This window comes from Hippopotamus amphibius, chromosome 2 (genome assembly GCF_030028045.1).
Source record: "Hippopotamus amphibius kiboko isolate mHipAmp2 chromosome 2, mHipAmp2.hap2, whole genome shotgun sequence".
Taxonomy (NCBI): Eukaryota; Metazoa; Chordata; class Mammalia; order Artiodactyla; family Hippopotamidae; genus Hippopotamus; species Hippopotamus amphibius.
In genome coordinates this window covers 71,367,821-71,381,204 of record NC_080187.1, presented here as the reverse complement: position 1 = coordinate 71,381,204, position 13,384 = coordinate 71,367,821, and the positions used below count along the sequence as shown (strand labels likewise).

The window sequence follows — 13,384 nt, the reverse complement described above, 5'->3', positions numbered from 1 at the left end:
CCTAAAAATCGAGGAAACAAGACTATTCCCTACTCAGCTCCTTCCTCTCCTAACCCTGCTTTCTCCAGCGTTTGGGAATGAGGAGAGATCCTGGCCAGAGCAGGCAGGCGAGGAAACCTCCAGGTGAAGAGATGGTGACCCTGGTGGCAGCAAGAGCCAGCAAGCCCCAGAAACCAGCCTGCTACCGGGGGCCCTCCTGCCTCCCCTCCTCACCCCGCCTCCCTCTCCAGGGGGAGAAGCAGCAGCAGCTCTCAGCCTAGCTACCTGCTGTGTGACTCCCAGGCCTCTTCAAAACCTCTCTGTGCCCACAACTGTCTATAGGGCACCTGAATGTCAGGCCTGACTGCAGGAAGGGAGGGAAGGGGAAGGAGATGGGGCCTCGACCTCAACCCCCAGCCCTTGCCAAAGCCCTGTCATCACGGTCAGACCCAAAGAGAGATGGGGACAGCACTGGCTTGGCCACTGAGGACAAGAATCCTAAAGTGTCCTTGGAGCCTGCAGCCCCGCCACAAGAGAGGATGCTGTGTCGCTGTCCAGGCAGAAAGGAATCTGGGCTGTGCTGACCGGGCCCCAACCCGGGAACAATTGGCAATGCTGTTGACATCCTCACCACTTGCCACTCCAGGTGTAGTTTGAGCCCTGAGGCCCCCATCCTAAAGTGAGCCTGACGGGGCTCCACGGAAGCCAGGCTGGGGAGCAAACGCCAGGCAGCAGAACCTAAGGAAACCAGGCAAGGCAATCGCATAAAGCCAGGTGATGGGGACTTGGGGAAAGCAGGCAGTGGGAACAAAAGAAAGCAGGCAGCAGGATCTATGGAAACTAGGTGACAAGGCCCAAAAGAACACAGGCTGTGGGGGCCAAGGGAAACCAGGCGGTGGGGACTAAAGTTAGCTAGGAGGTGGGGACAGGAGGCCCACAGGATGTGAGAAAAGAAAGATATCAGGAGCTCATCCCCTCTGTCTAGATGTCACCCCCACACCCTGAGCCTCTCTCTCAGAAGCCCCCTTCCCACCCAGGTGGTGGTCCCCTCCCCCAGGCCAATGGACACAGCCAGAGCCCCCTCCTCTCTCAGAGGCCTGGTCCAGTTGCAGCCAATGGGCCCCGGCCCCATCCCTGGGACCTCAGGAAGTCCCAGTCCCTCCCACCGGCTGCAGAGGCAGGGGGGCTGGGGGGGAGAGAAAGAGAAGAGAAGAGAGACAGCTTGGCAGGGGGAGCGCCGAGCAGCCGCGGGGGGCGGGGGCCGAGAAGGGAGCGGGAAGCGCCGAGGCGGGCTGGCCGGCGGCGCGGGCGGGGGCGTCTCTGCGGCGGCAGCGGGGGTGACAAGTTCTCCGGCCCCGCGGCCGCGCGGCCACTGACCTGGGTCCCCACGCAGGCGCCCCGTCGCTGCCTCCGGCGCTCCGTGGGTCCGCCCGGCCGCCCGCGGGCATCGGGCCCCCGGGGTTCGGGGCTGGAGCCCGGGCGGCCCGGGCCGGCTCGGGGAGCAGGCGTGTCCCCCACCCCCGAGCGTCCCGGCGGGCGGGCGGGCGGCGAGGGGCCGGGCCGCCAGCGAGCGAGCGAGGCGAGCGGGCCGGGAGGAGGGGAGGAAGGAGCGCGCAGCGAGCGAGCGAGCCGAGCGAGCGGAGGGAGCGAGTGAGGGACGGCAGGCAGTGAGGTCATCCTTTGAATCTAATTGTCTGAGTCAGGAGGAGATGTGGCACTCGATGCAGGGGGAGGGGGAGGGGAAGGGACCCTCCCGGCCCCGGGCCGGGGCCCCTCCTCACACCCGGGGGCGGCAGCGGCCTCCCTTCCCCCGCCCAGGGCCAAGCCGTCTCGGGCCAACTGGGACAGACCCCTGCCGGTCCCACTGCGGGCGGACCTCTGCTGTCCCACATCACCCCGAGACTGGCCACCGCTCTATTCGCCGGGGGTGATGGGGACCCCCTCCCGGCCCAGGGCTCCCTCCCTCGTGTCTGCGGGTAGTGGGGGGCCCCCACCCCACACCCAGGTCGCATTTCTGCCCTCTGAGGAGAAAGGGGGAACCGCCACCAGCCTTCCAAGGGACCTTCGTGCACTCGAGAAACGTGGACTCCCCAACTCCACTCCCCGAGTGACATCCTGCACCAGGAATCCGGGGGAATCTGGACACTGAACCTCAGCTCACCTTCCTGCCTCCTGAGAAGCACAGCGCCATGCCACGCAGTCCGTCAGTCCTGCACTCTGAGGGGCATGAGGACCCCCAACAGACACCCAGGTCTCCCTACTCTGCATGCCCCTCCACACCTTCCGGAGGGGCGGGAGCCAGGCCAGGCCCCTACGACCCCCCGAGGCTGCTCAGGGGAACAGGCCACTCAGATGGTGGGGGGGCAAGACGGCAGTTGGGCCCTGGGCCCATCAGGTGCACCCACCCATGCATGCACACGAGCACATGCACACGTGTGTACACGCACACGGGGGGAGACCAGGCAGCTGGGGGTGCTCACACCCAGGGCCACACACCCCTCCCCTCGCCCCCATGGGGGAGGGGTGATAAATATTTAAGGGGCTTTTAGCTCTGAAGGGGCCGAAGCTGGGGGAGGGAGGGGGATCCACGATGCCTGATTAATGGGGTTACGGACTTGGATCAATCCATCCGCCCGCGGCTCCCTCCTCCCTCCCCCTCCCTCCCTCCGCCTAATGCGCTTTATCAGGAGACGCTTTTCTGACTTGGCAGCGTCGGGTGTTTTAAATAGACCCATTTAGAGCAGGGGTTGGGGGAGAAAGGAGGGGGGAAGGGAGACAGAGACTGAGACAGGCTGGGAGACAGAGACGAATCAGGAGAGAGAGACAAGCCCCGGAAGAGAGAGACTGGGAGTGGAGAGACACAAGGAGGTGCAGAGACACGGAAACAAGAGGCTGAGGATGACACTCCCACAGAGGCTGAATGGGGGTGGGGGGGCGGTGATGGGAGGCCAAGGGGAAGCTGGGGGGCTGAAGAGCAGAAACAAACAAAAAAAAGACAGACAGAGAGAGAGGAGGAAAGGAGCCACTGACAGCGAGGAGAAATCCAGAGAGAGGTTCTCTGCAAGGGCTGAGTGCTAGCCTGGGAGACAGCAGATATCTTTTATTTCCAAAAACAGTTTTTCATCCACTTTGTTAAATTAAAAAGCTGTTTTTAAAGTGGTGCTGGAGGTGCTGCTGGGGGAGGGTAGACAGAACTGCCAAGTCCTCCCTTTCGGCCTCCTCCTCTGCCCCCACAGAAGCTGCCTCAGCCTTAACCCTGGGGGTGTTCTCCAGCTCCCCTGCTCTCTGCAATCCTCTGGGATCCCCAGGGACGGGGTCAGGGCATCTGAGCTACTGTTCACTGGCAGAAAGTCCTCCCTGCTGTCTGGCCTCAGTCCCTCTTGCTGCAGGGAGCCCACTCTCTTGCCTGACCACTAGCCTTCTCTTCTCTGATCCCAGTTCCAGCTCCCTAAGGTGTCCCCAGTTGGGGCAGGGGGAGGATTACGGCCCTCACAGCTCAGCAGCTCACTTTCCCAACCAGCCATCAGACTCCTCCCAGGTGTGCCCCCTATTATTGTGTAAATCTGAACTTCTGTCAGATAACCTACTCCAAGTCCTTAGGTCCTGTGGGAACAGTGAGACAGAAGCTTAACTCTCTCCAGCCTTCTGGAGCCCCCCTTCCTCCTCTTCAGAACCCCAGCTCCATTTTAAGTCTCTTTTATGGCCATGTTGCCAGCCTGGGACACCCCACCACACCCTCAACAACACCCCATTCCTAGTTCTGAAGGGTTAGGAACCCTGCCCCCCCCACCCCCCTGCCCCACCTCCTGGGCCGGGAAAATGGCCAGTCTGTTTGGGAGCTCAGATGAAAAGCCCGGCCGGCCTTTGTGGGCCTCTGGCGGGTTTTGCACAATAGGCCCTTCCGTTCCGCTCCAGCGCCTCGATTCCGTGGACACCCCCACCCCAGGGCTGCCAATCCAGGGGCCTTGCCTGGCCTGAATGAAAGGCAGGAGAGTCAGGCCCAGCCCCCGAGGCTGGCCTCAGAAGATTTGGGACTTTCTGACCCTCCATGCCATCTCCTCCAAGCCCAGCTGCTCCCCCCAATCAAGCCAGAGAGATGCTTTGGGGGCAGAGAGGGAGCCTGACGATGAGACAGAAACATTCTCCCACATCCGGGATGCAGCCCCCTCAGTGCAGAACCCAGTTTTCTGACCTGGCTTTGTCCTTGCCTGTGTGACTGTGGGTAAGTCTCTTCCCCTTCACAGGCCTGTCATGGGGCATGAAAAGCCTCAGGAGGAAGGAGGAGGGAAGAGCAGGAAGGGATCTCAAGCCCTCCTTCACCCACATCCCCAGACCTACAGCCCCACCACACCTGCCAGATGCCCTGAAACTGACCTACCTCCCCTGGGTCCCCAGCACATACCTCTTCACCACTGGCTGCACACCGAGCACATCAGTGACCTCCTTCTCCTCCAGACCAAACTCTTCCCGGGACTTCTGAAACCAAGGGGGTGGGGTGATGTGACAAGGCTGGATTCTAGAAGGGTAAAGGGCACAAATCAGAGGTCACAGAGGAGCTACAGACCTTAATCCAACTCCGACCTCATTTCACACTCACAACACCACTGTGAGAAGGGGAGACTGAGGCAGGCAGCAGGTAAGTGTCTAGAAGAGAAAAAGTTGGAAGTGGTCCAAACTCTCTGCAGCCCCCTTTGCAGAGACTTCAGGTTCTGAACACAGGGACAAAGGGAGGCCGGAAGCCAGTGGCCTGATACCACACATAGATACACACCCACGGAAACCCAAAATCCCCACACAGCTAGTTCACAGACACCAGCACCTCCATGTCACACACATTCTCCCATGCATACTCACACAGAGACACATAGCCCCTGGCAGGACATAAACATCCACCATCATAATGTCTTCTCCTCATCACCACTATGATTTATTGAGCATCTGTTATGTGCCAGGAACTGTGTTAGGCACTTTATATGCATGATCTCATTTAATCTTCATGACTTCTCCATGAGGTAGTTTCTATTATTATTCCCATTTGAGAGCTGAAAAGATTGAGATTCAGGGAGGTTAACTTGCCCAAGACCACACAGCTGATCAGTTCCAGAGCATAGATTTGAGTGTAAATCTAGTTCTAAAGCCCTTCTGCTATACCAGTTTGCCTCTGCAGATCTCTCTCCTGCCTGCACAGTGCCTTTCCCAATAATAACGGGAACAGCTAACACTTGCTCAGGGTCCTTGATGAGCCAGATACCATGATGAGGACTTAACATACAGTTTTTGGAGGTAATCCTGTTTCCATTTTGCCTATGAGAAAACTGAGGCTCGGAGAACAAAAGCACAAAGTCACATGACTGGTAGTTGGTAAGAAAGCTGGCTATTCTGAAAGTAACTGTTGCTTCTAGGACTCCAGTTACTTAACAGAGTCCTCGAAGATTCTATAAGACCCCAGAAGATTCTCAGGGTCCAACTGCTCCTCTCCCTGCCAAAACAGGTCCCAGATGTGTCTGCCAAAGGTATGCTCAGGTGCCTAAACATACCCATGAGAAAGGGACTGCATGTCATCCAACTCTGCCCAGAGAGACAGAGGCACCACCAACCAGGGAGAGATGGCCAGAAACTAAAACAAGGTGTTAGAGACAGGTTGGCTGGTGGTAACAGATACAGACACACCAAGAGATATGCCCAAAGAGAGGGAGACAGAGAGGAAGACAGAGACAGACACACGGGGCTAAGGAATGACAAAGACAGTGGAAAAAGGAGACAACAGATGGAGAGGAAGATACAGGCCAACAAGAGAAAACACAGAGAGATACACACCGGCATACACAGACACACCAGACACATATAGAGCCATTCAACCTTCACAAGAAGAAAACTGCGAAAGCAAACAAGACTTGGGCTGTGTGCGGTACGTGTGTAAGTGTGCACTCGAGTGTGCCTGTGTTGGGGACATGCAGAGTCTGTATCACTACACACATTACACCAGCTGCTTCCAGCAATTTCATCTGATTAATAATAAATGCCCCATAATTACAGCTGCTCCCCCAGCCCTTCTTCCTGTTTTTTGTCAGCTGCCGCCAGGCCAGCCCCCTGTGGACCCCATGGTCCCCTCCATCCTCACCTGCTGCCTCCTAGGGGGCTGAGAGGACTTAGGCTGGGGAAGGAGGCCTGACTCCCAATCTGAGGGGGATACCCATTCCTCTATCTTGGATTAATGCCCAAGGCCTGCAGGCAAAAGGTCATCTCCCTTAGGTCTCACTCAGAACTCCCCCTTCCCTGGGTATAACCTGTGACCCCTAATGTGACCTATAGGCCCAGGTCCGGGACGCAGAGAGACTAAACTTCCCTTGCCCACTCTTTATCACTCACTGGCTGAAAGAAGTCTCCAGTCACAAAGTCTCCCCGGTCTTGGAACCCCACAGGCTTGAAGGAGGAAGGGACCAGGACAGCCCCCCTCTTCCCACCCCATCATTCCAACCCAGGCAGCCCCAGAGGCTCTGCCCACTTGTGTACTCTCACGCTGTGGACACTCGGTGGCTCCGCCTCCATTCCTGAGCCCCCCAGGGCCACCTCCTTCCAGGCCTCCCACCCTAGCTCTCCAAGGCAGCTCTATCAGAATCAGCTGCGGGTTTGTGCTGATCTGTTTCTAATCGCTGGGGCCTGGTTCATGCTTGCCCCCCCCCCCCAATATTGATTCCATTATTTGGAGAGTCATTGACGTCAGGGACCTGGATGGGTGCCAAAACCGCCTTCTCTCCGGGCCTGGGCCAGGGCCCAGCCCCCCATCCCGCGATTTCACGGAGGGGCCCAGAAAGGTCAGCTCACAGGCCAAGGTCATGTGACATCTGCCCTCAGAGGCAGGGGCTCTTCTTACCTTTAGGGGACCACTGTGCAGTTCCTTTCTCCTGGGAAGAGTGGCTACACAGAGGCCTGGGGGTCAGAACTGAGGTGGGGACCTATAGAATGTGGTATGGAAGAAGCTCACTGGGACTTGGGATGCAAGGAGAGCTCTAGGAGGTAGGGATGCAGGCAGTGGCTCAGAAAAGACTACTCAGGGAAGATTTTTTCTTTGCCACACACTATTTTGGAACATCCTGAAGCTGGACTTGAAATGGTTACTATCGACTACTTGATTTTTATGTCTGATATCAGATGTATCTCCAGGATCTCTGAGAAGGAAATTCTCTGCAGTGCAGGGTAACAGATTACCCTACATGTTGCCATAATTTGACTACCTGGCACCACTATTTTATAAACCTTTGTTCCATATAAAACAAAGGCTCTGGGGAGGGTGGGGGGGACTCGAGGTGGGGGGAGTCAAGGAAGGGAGGGAATACGGGGATATGTGTATAAAAACAGATGATTGAACCTGGTGTACCCCCCAAAAAATAAAAAAAATAAAAAATAAAAACAAACAAACAAACAAAAAACAAAGGCTCTGCCTCCTGTGCAACTCCCGCCCGTGCTTCCTCAGCTTCCCCGCGCTCTCCCAGTCTCCCCTGCCTCTGTGCCTATCTGATCAAGATGCAGCCACTGCTACGCTGGCCCACACCAGCAACTCCTAGGCTCTGGCTGCAAAGGGTATTTTTAGGATCCGGACCCTGTGTTCTCAGACAGACATTAAGAACCAACACAGACCGTCCGTGGTGCCCGCAGCAGCTAAACAACCTCAGAGCCCAGCCTCAAAGGCTCAGACATGGGGTCCAATGCCTTAGCCAGAGTCCAAGAAACCCAGACCTAGAGAGAGCAAGGGACATGCTCACAGCCACGTGGGGAGAAAAGGATGTTCCCTTTCCTGAAAACTCCTGAAGCTGGGGAGAGGACACAGGTGACCCTTGACCTCTACCACAGAAGCAGGGTCATGGCCCTGCCCGTCTCCCCTAGTCCGAACCTTTTCAAGCAAGAAGCTGCCTATCCTTTGCACTCCTTCCCTGAAGGCAAGGAAGTCCTTGCGTTAGTCTAGCCTGCAAGTCACTCAGGGGTCTTTGAAGCCAAACAGGGTTATTCCACAACGGAGGCTACTGGGTCACAAGCCACACACCCCAAAGCGTTCCCTCTCCCCATGGTCTGTCCCACTCAATGTTCATTCCTCAACATTTCTTGACCACCTAATTCCTGCCAGGCACCATGCTGGGAGTTAGGGACATGGTCCTGCCCACCAACAGCACTCCGTCTGGCAGGAGAGAAAAAGATGTACTGTGTACTCAACACTGCCCTCCCACTGTGTACCTGGTCTGTGCCAGGGGCAGGGCAGGTGGGTGGTGAAGAAAGCAGAGCCCAGTCTCTGGGTCCCAGAGTTCACAGGCACTTACTGCAGCCTTGCAGAGTACTGTGAAGAGGAAGTACAGGTAGTGTATGGTGGGACATGCGGACCTCTTTCAGGACTGCGGAGGCTTCAGCCCTTTCCTAACCCCCAGGACAGCTCTTGGACTGCCCAGAAGTCACCACCACAGTCTAACTTCAGTTCCTTCCACTGTAGCTCTAGGCCCAGCTTCTGGGAGTTGGTTCCCCACAGCAGCAGGGTCTAACTCTTCCCCACATCTGCCCCAGCTCCTCCTCCCACTCCTTGGCTCCGGTGACCCCCATCCCAGCATGGCTCTGTGCTCTGGGGGCTCTCTTTGCCCTCTGCAAAGGTAAAGGGGGCTGACAACCTCAGGACTCTCAGCCCACAGGGACCACCGCCTCCCCAGCCCCTCCCCACAGGAAGCCAGGAGCCGGGTGGGTGTGGTCACCCAGGGCCACAGGAGTTTACACAGCTGAGGTCTTCCTTACTCCCTCCAACCCCTTGGTGGGTCTGGAGGAGGGGTCAGCTCTCTCTTCTCAGCCTCCTTGTTCTCTAGGACCCCCCTCCCAACCAGGCACACATGGTCCCCCCCCAGTCCATCTGCATTTCAAAGAAAATACACTCCATCTGTTTCCGATTCATTTACACTTCAACTCGCCATGGGGGGGAGGAGGGGGGTCTGCCTGAGAGCCCCCCACCCCCCTTGGGGGGGGCTGGAGAGCACGTGTCCCCCTCCGGGACAAGACGCAGTTACAGCCTAGCCGTCTGAGCCTGAGGGCCGGGTCCCTACTTTGTGGGCTCCCAAGGGGTGCTGATGCACCGCGGCAGTCCCGCCACCAGCCTCCCCAGTGGGAAGGCGTGTAAAGCCCCAGGCAGTGTCTCCAGGGCAGGTGGAGTCCGAAGGCTGGTTGCAGCCCGACCCAATTGCACCCCCCCCACACACAGGGCTATTGCTCTTTGGGGAAGCAGCGTGGAGAACCCTAGGCAGACCCTGGAGACAGGATAAGGACTCAGGTATTCCAGGGCCACAGGAGTTTACACAGCTGAGACACTGTGAGATACAACAGGACCTGGCCCAATCCCCTTCCAGCAGGGCAGAGGAAAGAGAAGAGGGTGGGTTCCAGTCTAGTCTTCTCCTCCAGCCACCTTCTCATCACAGATCTGGGGCTACCATCTCCCTTAGAATCAGAGATTCACCATCCTGGAGCGGTCAAAGGAGCCAGAGGTCTACTCCTCACCAAGTCAATCGTCACACCACTCCCATCCTAAGGATGACTGGCATGGGGGAGATGCCGTGGGAGGACAAGAGTCTTATTTCCCCACACCTGACCCTCTCTATCACAGGAGGGGTATCCAAAGCTATTTAAGGGGGCTGTGCATGTACATGGCACATGGGGAACTCTAAGGGTACATGTCACCCCTATACCAAAAAGCCATTCAACCTTCCTGCTGAGAGCCTCATCTCCTCTGGAGGAAAAGGCAGAAAGGTTTAAGTGGGTCGGTGTTTCTCACCACCCTTTCCCTCAGCCCACAACCCAAGTAAGGAATGGGACCAAAATGTTTCTCCTCCCTTCCCCACCTCTGGAGGGGACAGATCTTATAACAGTTTCTGTTCCCATTCCCAGTTGCCCTGAGACACATCATAAACCAGAGAAAGCACGGGTGTGTTTAGCTTTGAGTTCGAAGTTCCACTAGGAGTATGAACACAATCCTAACGTGGGTTTGAATGTGAGCCCCAAGATGGAAGCGTAACGGGGTGTGATTCTAAGTGTGAACCCCAGGGCTCCCATGTGAATAGGAAAGTCTCGAGGTGCAAGCACAGGTCTGAATGTGAGCACTAGGGCCCTAGAGTGAGTCTGAGCATAAGCCCCAGGATGGAAGCAAGTTTGATGTAATTGCCGGGGATGTCAGTCTGAGTGTAGACTCCAAGATGGAAGTATAGGTTTGAGTGTGAATGCAAGTTCCAGTGTGCAAGCGACTGTAAGCCCCAGGACTGAAGTGTGAGTCTAACTGTAAGCCCCAGGGTTCCCAAAGAAGTCAGTACAGACATTAGAGTCCTAGCGTTCGTCTGAATGTGAGCGCCTGGTCTTTAGGGCTTTCTGAGTGTGAGCTAAGGTTCCCCATGTGAGTGTGAGCACTGGGGTCCCTTTATAAGTCTGGGTCCCTAAGTGATCCCAGGATAGACGTGAGAATCTTGTGTTTCCTAGTGGGACTCTGAGTGTGAACTCCAAGATGTGAGCATGAGTGTATGAACCCCAGTGTCCTATGTAAGTCCTTGAGTTCAAATGTGAGCCCCAGGCTCCCCTTGTAAGTCTGGGTGTGAGCCCCAGAATATGTGAAGCTGAGAAAGCTCCAGAGTCTTAGGACGAGTCCCAGTGTGAGCCCTAGGACCCCAGTGCGTTCTGAGCATGGGCTCTAGGTCTCAGTGTTAGCCTATGAGCCTTGAGACAGAAACGTGAATCTAACTGTGAGCCTAGAGTCCCGATGTGAGTCTGAGTGTCACCTCCAGGACTGAAGTGTATCACTGGATATGACCAGAACATATGTGTGAATCTGGGTGCAAGTTCACTGTCCTGGTATAATTCTGAGTGTGAGTCCATGTGAGTTTAAGTGTCCCAGTGTGAAGATGAGTATGATTTCCAGAGCCCCTAGAAGTCTTGAGTGTGAACTTTAAACTCCTACTTTTCATATAAGGCTCAGGGTCCCAGTTGGAGTATTAAGGGTGATGGAATATGAACCTTAGCTGCATGTCACCTACCCTGACCAGGAACCCTAAGCCGCAGTCCAGGGGACCTGTGTGGGTTTTGGCAGTGGAGCGGGGATGCATAGCTTATTGAGACAGAGCCCCCTCCACCCGCCAAGCTCTGGCTAGCCCTACAGCCATAGGAATATCCAATTGTTCAAGTCCCATCATCCCCACATTTGCATTGGTACGCCATCACACCCAGAGTTAGACACACAAAAATGCACTCAGTGTTTCAGAGCCCCTGGACAAACAGCAATTATAGATGCACAAACACATCCAGCCTTCATACTCCCACCACCTCAGTGATTACTGCCACACGAATACCCCCAGTGACACAGATACAAATATACCAAGTATTACAGGCAAAACAACTAGTGTTGCAGACACACTCCTACAGCGGCATGCAGACACACACCCGGTGTTGCAGACAAGCTGCCAGCCACAAAGACACACACAGACGCTTCTCAAAGAGACAGACTAGACGGAAAGAGAAAGAAAATCCTGAATTTTCAACAAGGCGTGAAACAGTCCTGCCCGCCTGAAGCTACTGAAGGGGGGAGGGGGCTAAGGGAGCGGGCGAGCGCGAGAGCTAGACGCCCGAGGAGAGGCTCGGGAGAGGAGACGCGAGGAGAGCAGCCGAGGAGGAGAGCTGTCCGTCTGGTGACCTCCCCGCGGCCCAGCCCCCACGCACGGGGAGATACACTCCTCCGAGCAACACAGAGACACCCAGGCCAGCTCCTGTAGAGCCGCACTAGGGGAGACACAGCGGCCGACTCACAAAGAGTCTGGGATACACCACAGGCGGACTCACACGGACACACAACACCGGAGCACTTACAAAGAGATACCGGAGGAGACCCACTAAATGGAGATACATCCAGGCGGACTCACGAGAAAACCACAGGCAGGCTCACGCCGACACACACACAAGCGGATTCACACGGACACATACACTGGCAGACGCGCAACCGTCCGTTCACACCCCTGGGCGCTTTGAAGTCCAGATTTCTGCTGGAGAAGGAAGCCGCCTCTGGGCGCGCGGGGGTTACTGCGACCCCCCCAGCTCCGGAATTTTCCCAGACCCTGAGCGCACTGCTGAGCGGTGAGGGAGAACAGCGAGCTAGGGCAATCGGCCCCCGCCACCTCTCGCCAGCGGACTGTCCGCCCCCACCACCACCACCACCACGCCCCACCCACGGCGCGCCTGGACGTGGGGGGCGGCTTCTCCTGCACCCCCGCCCCCGAGTTTACGGGCAAAGTTTCCCGTGAACTTTCCCGTCCCCCTCCCCCCGGCCTCGGGCCCACGCACGTCCCCTCCCTCTTCCCGCGCGCACGAGGGCCGCGGGTCTGTGGGTCAGCCCCAGCGTTTGAGGATCCGACCGCGCGCGGTCCGCGCGGGGTACTCACCGCGCCCTCGGGCCGCCGGAGCTCCGCGCCTCACCCTTCGACCGCCCCCGGCAGGGAGCGCGGAGCTAGCACCGCTGCCGGATCCCGCCGCCGAGCCCCGCGCAGCGCCGGCTGGAGCCGCCGCCTTCACTGCCGCCGCCACCGCCCGCTCTGCACCGGCTCCTCGGCGCTCGGCGGCTTTAACCCCCCCCCCAATCCTCCTCCCTCCCTCGCGCGCTCCCTCCCTCCTTCCCTCGCCCATGTGACCGCGGGCGCCCGCTCGGCCGCGCGCGCCCTCGCTCCCCTCCCCCTCCCGCCTTGTCTCCCCGCGCCTCCGCGGCCGCGCGCCACGACCCCCCACCCCCCGGCCACGGCCCCCGCGCGCCCCCGCCTTGGCACGCTCCCGCGCCTGGCGCGCGCGGACCGGTCGCGCGGGCACACTCATCCTGCGCAGGCCTGTGAGCCCCCACTCCCACTCGCCTCGTGCTGGCACGCACCCTCCCCCCACGGGTACACTCGCCCGCAATGGCACGCGTGACCCCCTCGCATTCGCCCTCTCTCGGGAACCCCCTCCAGACGACTGTAGTCCCCGCGCTTCATGCGCAGCCCCGACAGCGGATCTCAAAAACGCGCGCGCACACACACCCACAACCCAGTACGCCAGATGCCCCAGGGCCTCTGGGCGCGCACCCAACGGCCCAGGGTCGCTCATTCACGCTCACTCGCTCACTCAATCTCGGCCAGGTCTCCGCTGCGCACACTCCCACACGTTCAGGCCCTGACTGCCTCGCACCGACACCCTGGCACACCCCGGGCCAACTCTCGGGGTCCTCCCATCGGCATCTCCGTGAGAGGAGCGCGAGCCAGAGCCCCTGGGCCCCACTTTGGGCAGGGGAGGCCAGCCGTCTCCGCCCTTCCCCTATTCCTGCCACCCCCAGCAAGACCCCGCCCAGTCACAGACACTTACACCCTCGCTCTGAAGGAAGGGG

At 58.1% G+C, this 13,384-nt stretch overlaps 1 protein-coding gene across 3 annotated transcripts in view; it reads right to left on the bottom strand.

The window, feature by feature from the left end:
- Nucleotides 1-12,575, bottom strand: part of CNTFR (ciliary neurotrophic factor receptor) — a 39,566-nt gene extending 26,991 nt beyond the window's left edge. The window contains exons 1-2 of one of the 3 annotated variants that reach the window (XM_057725195.1): nt 12,417-12,575; nt 4,382-4,495 (exon numbers count right to left, since the gene is read on the bottom strand). Coding sequence is in view for 1 of the 3 variants with exons in the window: in XM_057725193.1 (XP_057581176.1) it covers nt 611-652 (42 nt within the window). In the remaining 2 variants the exon portion in view is untranslated. Of the gene's footprint in view, nt 1-610; nt 668-4,381; nt 4,496-4,543; nt 4,582-12,416 lie in introns of those variants that run through there. The other 2 variants (XM_057725194.1, XM_057725193.1) reach the window with 2 other exon arrangements.
- Nucleotides 12,576-13,384: the final 809 nt, after the last annotated feature.